At 52.2% G+C, this 6,639-nt stretch overlaps 1 protein-coding gene across 1 annotated transcript; it reads right to left on the minus strand.

Annotated features, from left to right (window-relative positions):
• Positions 1-900: 900 nt before the first annotated feature.
• On the minus strand, positions 901-4,547 carry LOC123123801 (uncharacterized protein At4g15970). The gene is made up of 3 exons (XM_044544424.1): positions 3,911-4,547; positions 2,148-2,519; positions 901-1,699 (listed from the first exon to the last, which is right to left on the minus strand). The coding sequence occupies exons 1-3, from the start codon at positions 4,184-4,186 to the stop codon at positions 1,214-1,216; spliced, it is 1,134 nt and encodes a 377-aa protein (XP_044400359.1). The 5' UTR covers positions 4,187-4,547; the 3' UTR covers positions 901-1,213.
• Between the last annotated feature and the right edge of the window lie 2,092 nt (positions 4,548-6,639).

The raw sequence follows: 6,639 nt of genomic DNA on the forward strand, positions 1-6,639 counted from the left end.
AACCCGTTTATTGTGTTTTTGAACATTTTGTTAAGGAATAAAGGTTTTCTCGATCAAACAACGCTAGTTCTCATTTGTGTATGTATCACCAAAAAACAACACTTGAGCCGCATAAACAAGCTACTGCTTGATGGCGATCATTTCAATTGGCGTGGAGGGTGCAGATCTTGTTGAGGTCGGTAGCGGAGACAGGGGGACCAGCAGGGGCCCTGGCCCCCCCTAAGATCATTGATTTGTTGCTAGTTAGTAGATGAACAGTGCATAATTTAGACAAAATACATGTATTAGTATTGTTTGGCCCCTGTTATCAAAAGTTTGAGTGACTTGGTCCCCCTGATCCTTAATTCCTGGCTCTGCCACTGGTTGAGGCCCCTGCTGAGCTGGCAAAAGCCGTTGATGTAGGTGGTGTCAAGAAACTGGATGCTGACGCCGAGGTGGTCGGTCATTCGCGCTTGATGAGGTTGAACATGTCCTGCTCGTGCTTGCCATAGAAGCGGTACCGGCCGGCCTGCCTGTGCCGATAGAACTCTATGCTCTTGTTGCAGGAGCGCATGAAGAGGAAGCCCCCGTTGGGGAAGTTGCCGAGGCTGTAGGGGTCCCCGATGAAGACGCTGGTGGTGGTATAAACCATAAACCGCTATAAACCCGTATAAACTGTAAATTATATAAACCGAACCGAATCAAACCGAATGCACAAAAGGCCATGATGTCTTCTCTTAAAAATGAGACTTATGTTTTCTCTGAATCAAAATTATCGAGTCCCTAGAAAAAGGTTGTTTCCAACCAAGGTGGTCAGGAAAGCTAGTTTAATCTGTGCTTCTGCTTTTTTTTTTTTGCGGGGGAATCTGTGCTTCTGCTTGCATTCGAGTGTACGTATCATCAAGAAAACAACACTTGTACTGCATAAACAGGCTACTGCTTTACTCATTCATCTTTAATTACAGGCCACCGAGAGTCGGCCAGGACCAGCATACATGCATGCATGTGCTGCACGCATACTGGAGTACTACTACTCTGTGTATGTTTGTGTACATATATAGTGTAATAACTTACTAATAATCATCTAGCTGAAATGATTTCACAAAATGAATCAATCGATCGATGCTACCCCTCTCAATCCCCTCCCTCTTTCCACGAGAAGGAGACAAGCAAGAAGAACAGAAAGAATGGGCACCAAATGCATGGAAAGCATGCAACTCATCCATCGGTTGGATCAGTGGATGCATATCCCGGGTACCTTCCACTGGAACTTGCCGGCCCTCTTGTCGGGCACCGGCGCCGCCGTGTAGTTCCTCCACACGTCCAACACATTCCTCAAATCATGCAGCTTGGCACCGAGCCCGACGCAGCAGTTGGCATGCAGCGTGCAGATCTTGTTGAGGTCCCTGCTGAGCTGACAGAAGCCGCTGATGTAGGTGGTGTCGAGGAACTGGATGGCGACGCCGAGGCGGTCCGTCATCTCGTGCTTGATGAGGTTGAACACGTCCTGCTCGTGCTTGCCGAAGAAGCGGTAGCGGCCGGCCTGCCAGTGGCGGTAGAACTCGATGGTCTTGTTGCAGGAGCGCACGAAGAGGAAGCCGCCGTTGGGGAAGTTGCCGAGGCTGTAGGGGTCGCCCATGAAGACGTCGCTGGAGATGGCGATGTCCGCGCCCATGGAGATGTGCTTGAACGGGTCACGGAACCACATCACGTCCACGTCCTGCATTGCCAGCGTTTTGAACATTAGTATTAGCGATCAAGATCAAAAGCGAGATGGATTATACTGTATTTCTATATTCATAAATGTTTCAGTCGGCCGCGCGAGACAAACCACAAGTTCCGACCGGCCGCGGGCCCACATGATCGATGCATATGCGGCAGAATCTAATGGCTACCTGGCGTGCAACATGCACCGATCACCATTGTCAAAGTCCACACGATAAGCAGTAGCTTAGCCCACCCCGGTGGACTAGACTGTGGACAGTTCAACTGGGCACGACGGGCCAAACCCGCACAGCCACCGATCCAACGTGAAACACACCGACTAACACGTAACCAATCTAGCTAACCAACTTGTCGCAAATGTATGTTCATCCTAACTAACTGCCATCGATCGAAAGTAACATGCATGAAGTTGTTGCATAATAAAGAAGAAAAGAAACACGTACCGTGAAGAGGAAGTTGTATCCGAGCTGGAGGATGGTCTGCTGGAACTTGTTGCGGCCCCACATCATCTCGAGGTAGTCCTTGCTCATGAAGAACTTCTCGCCGCGGTAGTCGACGCCGGTCGTCCTCAGGAAGTAGCAGTGCGGGTGCACGAGCTGGCACCCCGCGTACGCCGCCGGGTCCATGGTGACGATGACGAGGTGGTCGAGCAGGCGCGCCACGCCGCCCTCCCCGGTCCGGAAGCTCTCGAAGAAGAGGTCCAGCAGCGACCCCGGCTTGGTCCACGCCGCGTTGATCTGCGTCATGATCACCGTCCGGTCCGCCGTCGCCGCCCGCGCCAGCACCTCCTCCAGGTCCCCGTACGGCGACGCAGCCTGCAGCAAGCAATTCATCGGCGTGTAAGTGACAAACGGATTAATTGCTTGGAAGAGTTGTGGACATTTATGCTGCATGGACAGATTTGGACGCGCGGGTGAATGAATGCAGGCCTGACGGCCATGCCGGTGCTAGCTTAAGCTAGCAGCAAATTAATTTTGTAGTTGTACAAAAAAAATCAGTTTTTTCTCCATGGACTGGCCTGCAGCTGCACATGTGCGACCTAATGATCGAGGGTCACATGCAAGCCTGTACTCCTGTCACGAAAATAGATTTTGTATGTCAGAGAGAGAGAGGGACATGCCCCCATGCTGCTATGCCTGTACCACAAGAACACTGCAAGTAGGGCCGTCCGATCAGGCACTGCAACATAACTAGCCGTTTCAGACGCCACGTGTGCGGCTGCCAAGGCGGGGACGCGTGCGCCCTCGTGGCGGCCGTGCCGACAGCAGAGCTGCATAATTATGTTATGTCTTCCGGGAGTGCTCAAAGCAGCAACGTGCACAGTGATGACTCATGTAATGACCTTTCTTGTCATCATGTGGAGAAGATGAACTAACTAGTCGTGTAACAAGCTTTTCTTTGTCGATCATGTGGAGAAGCCACGAGAGTGGTGAGTCATTAGGGTTGATAATGGCAACGGCTAATGACACCTACTAGAGTCTAGAGTACCAAAAATACATACATAGACATGGGGAGGATGGAAAGGAAAGAAAAGGAGAGGGCGGTTGTTGGAGGCGAGAGAGGGCGGAGAAAGCAGACGTCCACACACATAGGCGGCCGACCTCGAGACGTGAGCTGGTCTTCGCCGCTCCACCACCACCGCCGCCGCTTTTGGTTAGTAGCAGCAGACTCGATCAACACAGGCCGCGCGCCCTTTTGGTTACCCGGTCGCCGTCGCCTCACGCAACCCGTTCAAAAAGAGGATTCTCTTCTGTTAATATAGCATTTGCTAGCATGAAAACGGCATCTCTGGTTTTTAGTATCCGAGATTATCCCTCCACCGAATATGTAGCTAGTAGTAGCTTGCATGGCATGGCGCCACCACCTTGGCCAGTTGCTCTTGTGCCTTTCTAGTAATTTGATGAAAACAAAATAATTGATTGAGTGGGGGAGGAAAATCATGTGTGAAAATGGAAAATATCTTGAGCCTGGTACTACTAGTGCATTTGACCAACGATCGGATGGCGGTGGGAACGCCACAGACGTATGCGGCGGGGAGAAGTATCTGCTGTATGATCCTACAGTGATAATCCTCGTAAAACAGTCTTAATTAATTAATCCGGAGTTAATTTCTGCAGAAGGACGCTCAAACTCAACAGCAATACTAGTTTGATGGGTGCGAGAACAATCAAGAGGTAGGCAACAAAATTCCCAGCTGCGTGCGTACCTGGACGGGGGCGGGCGCCGGAGCGGCGACGACGGTGAGGTTGCGGGCTGCGTCGAGGTCGTCGGCGACGGAGCGCAGGTGGTGGTGCTGGGCGGCGGTGCCGTTGTTGTGGCTCCAGGCGGCGACGTCGACGAGGCTGCGGCCGGGGCTGGCGGACATGAAGAAGAGGACGCAGACGGTGGCCACGGCGGCGCCCAGCAGGAAGGACACCATGGGGCTAATGTTGCTGCTGCCGCCGCTAACCGCGTCCCCCTTCATCTTCCCGCCCCCCAACATCTGGCTGCCTATGTGGCGGCTATATATGTCTCTGTCTTTCAACTCCGGCGCCGGCGAGCAGAGCCCTCTTGAATTAATACTAGAGGTTTGATCCTATGCTTGCTGTGGGGCTAGAATCTAGAGAGCGATGGGGCTGCGGATTGGCACGGCAGGGACTGGATGCCTCTCTCTCTCTCTCTCTTGGGTGGTGGTGGTGGTGGACGGAGCAGGCGGGGAATTGAAGTTGAAGAAGCAGGAAGCAAGGAAGCGGGGGCTTTTAAGAGGGAGGGAGGGAGGAGGAAGACGATGGAGGATGGCGCGTCGTGGCGGGCGGCTTATAGTTAGAGACGACAGATCATCAACTTATTCCCACTGATTGAGCCTGCCCTGCCTGCCTGCCTGATTACCACAGCCGGTGGTGTCTGTCTTCTCTCTTATTTCTCTGCGTGTGTTGTGTGGGTGTTAATGGAGCAGGTTATGACTGGTCACGGCTTTGGGTGGGCTCACGTTCACGTCGTTGTGATGATCGAGTCTCCTCTTGCTGTTCTCAACAGAAAGTAGGGAAAAACTTCAAAAAAAAAACAGAAAGTAGGGAAAGGTAGTGGTACTTGGCTCGTTGGGTTGGGTCCACCTCACCTGTTTGGCCCCATCGCTTTGAAAGTCTTGGCACACACGGTTCGACCGGGCGCTGGCTTGGTAGCGAGCGCGGTCAGCCGCGACGCTAGCCGCCCGTCCTGCCCGTGCCTCTCTGTCTGTCTCTACCCTCCTCCGCGTTACTGCTGCCTGCTGCCATGACGCTTCCGTTTTGTTCTGCATACCAACAACTGCCCTGCCCTGCTCTTGCTCTGCTATTGTCCTCTAGCTAGCCTGCTCCTGATTACCCGCAACGTCTCTGGACGGCTTTGCTTTACTTCATCTGTGCAACTGTGATCATCTCCACTCGTTCGATTCAGGGCCACCGCGACGCACGATGAACACCCGGCGACCTCCCACGCCCGATGAAGCTGCTTGATGCAACAGGATTATGTCGTGGTTCATTGTTCGTGGACACGATCGACGCGCGCAAACGTGCGCACTGTCCACGTGCTAACGTCCATGAGGCAGGCTCTGTTGATTAATTAGCCGCGTGTTCCTCCATCCGTCCATGGGCGCCGGCCGACGGGCGATGACGATGTATGCGTGTTGGTTGCTGTCAATTGACCTCGCTATCAAACAGTCGGTGCGGTGTGTTGTGTTGTGGTGTGGTGTGGAGGAGGAAAATGGACTTGTGTGCTACTCCTACTTGCTTGGCTCTAAGCTAGTGCCGTGTTGGGTTCGCCTACGTGCGGTCGCCTTCCTCCCTCCCTCTCGCCGTCTAGCCGTCGACGCGCCCACTGGCTAGCTAGCAGCAGTTCGGTCGACCGGTGCAAGAGCAGCTTTCACTCGCTACTTAACTAGCTTCCTTCCCAATTGTGAACTAAGCAATAAGGTTACGTTAAGCGGCAGAATGTCGATCCCGCCATCCTATCCTGCCGCCAATCCCGGAATTCTCAAATCTCATTTGACTAATGCAAATATTCTAGTCGATGAGGTATCTTTGAACTCGAGAACATGACAGATATGCCAACACTCTGTCGGTGCGTCGCGTAACTATCTACTAGTGTCGTATGCGCCGCTAGCTCAGACATAAACTACTCCAGTACTAGTGGTATACATCTTCTGGCTCACGTCGCGTTCACGGTCGATCAATTCCTACTAGTATGTCTGAGCCGTCTGATGAACGGTCGCCGTGCCGCCTAACCTTGATTTGGCTTTGAATTATGTGGCGGCCTGTACCACCGACAATCAATCAATTCATTCCGATGGAGCTCCAAGCCAGTAGTTCTCTACGTTAGTTAGGCGCAGCCGTGGAGTTAGGCTGCTCGATCACAGACATGGCGGTGGTACGTCACATGGTCCAACGCTATTCAACACCAACCTCTCTGGTAGTTCACTTTTTTTTTCTTTTCTACAGCCAAGAATGAGTAGGAAACGTACTGGTGCCATTTTAAACCCGGCCATGCGTGATCATTGGCCTGCCAGGAATTAGTGCAGTGCTTAAACAAGAGCTCCATTGCCCGCAGAAAAATAATTGAGCTACTATAGCTAGGAATAGTATAGAGGCCAGGAAAGGTACGGGTGGCATTTTTTACCCGGCCGGCCATGTTCATTGGCCTGCGAGGAATAAGGAATGTGTACTGCCCAGCAGATGAATAAGAGCAGGCATGGCGCATGGGTCGCCCTGACTCACGCTAGAATGTGGTAACAGTTGTGAGAATGCGCCCACCTACCAGTACACACCAGCAGTAACCAGTTGCTTCTGCCCATTTTTCGTGCACATGGTCATGGTAGAAGAAATACTAATAGCATTCACATGTGGTGATCGATCGACGTGGCCATTTTTTTTCTTGAAAACATGCACATGTCGCGTATGTTTTTTTTTTGCATGGTAATAC

The sequence above is a fragment of the Triticum aestivum genome, chromosome 5D (genome assembly GCF_018294505.1).
Source record: "Triticum aestivum cultivar Chinese Spring chromosome 5D, IWGSC CS RefSeq v2.1, whole genome shotgun sequence".
In the NCBI taxonomy this organism is placed as follows: Eukaryota; Viridiplantae; Streptophyta; class Magnoliopsida; order Poales; family Poaceae; genus Triticum; species Triticum aestivum.

Excerpts from the sequence above, each read along its gene's own strand:
- LOC123123801 (XM_044544424.1), bottom strand. The coding sequence starts at position 4,186 with ATGTTGGGGGGCGGGAAGATGAAGGGGGACGCGGTTAGCGGCGGCAGC. Across the intron at positions 2,520-3,910 it reads CGGCGCCCGCCCCCGTCCAG|GCTGCGTCGCCGTACGGGGA; the intron begins GTACGCACGCAG and ends TGCTTGCTGCAG. Across the intron at positions 1,700-2,147 it reads GATACAACTTCCTCTTCACG|GACGTGGACGTGATGTGGTT; the intron begins GTACGTGTTTCT and ends CTGGCAATGCAG.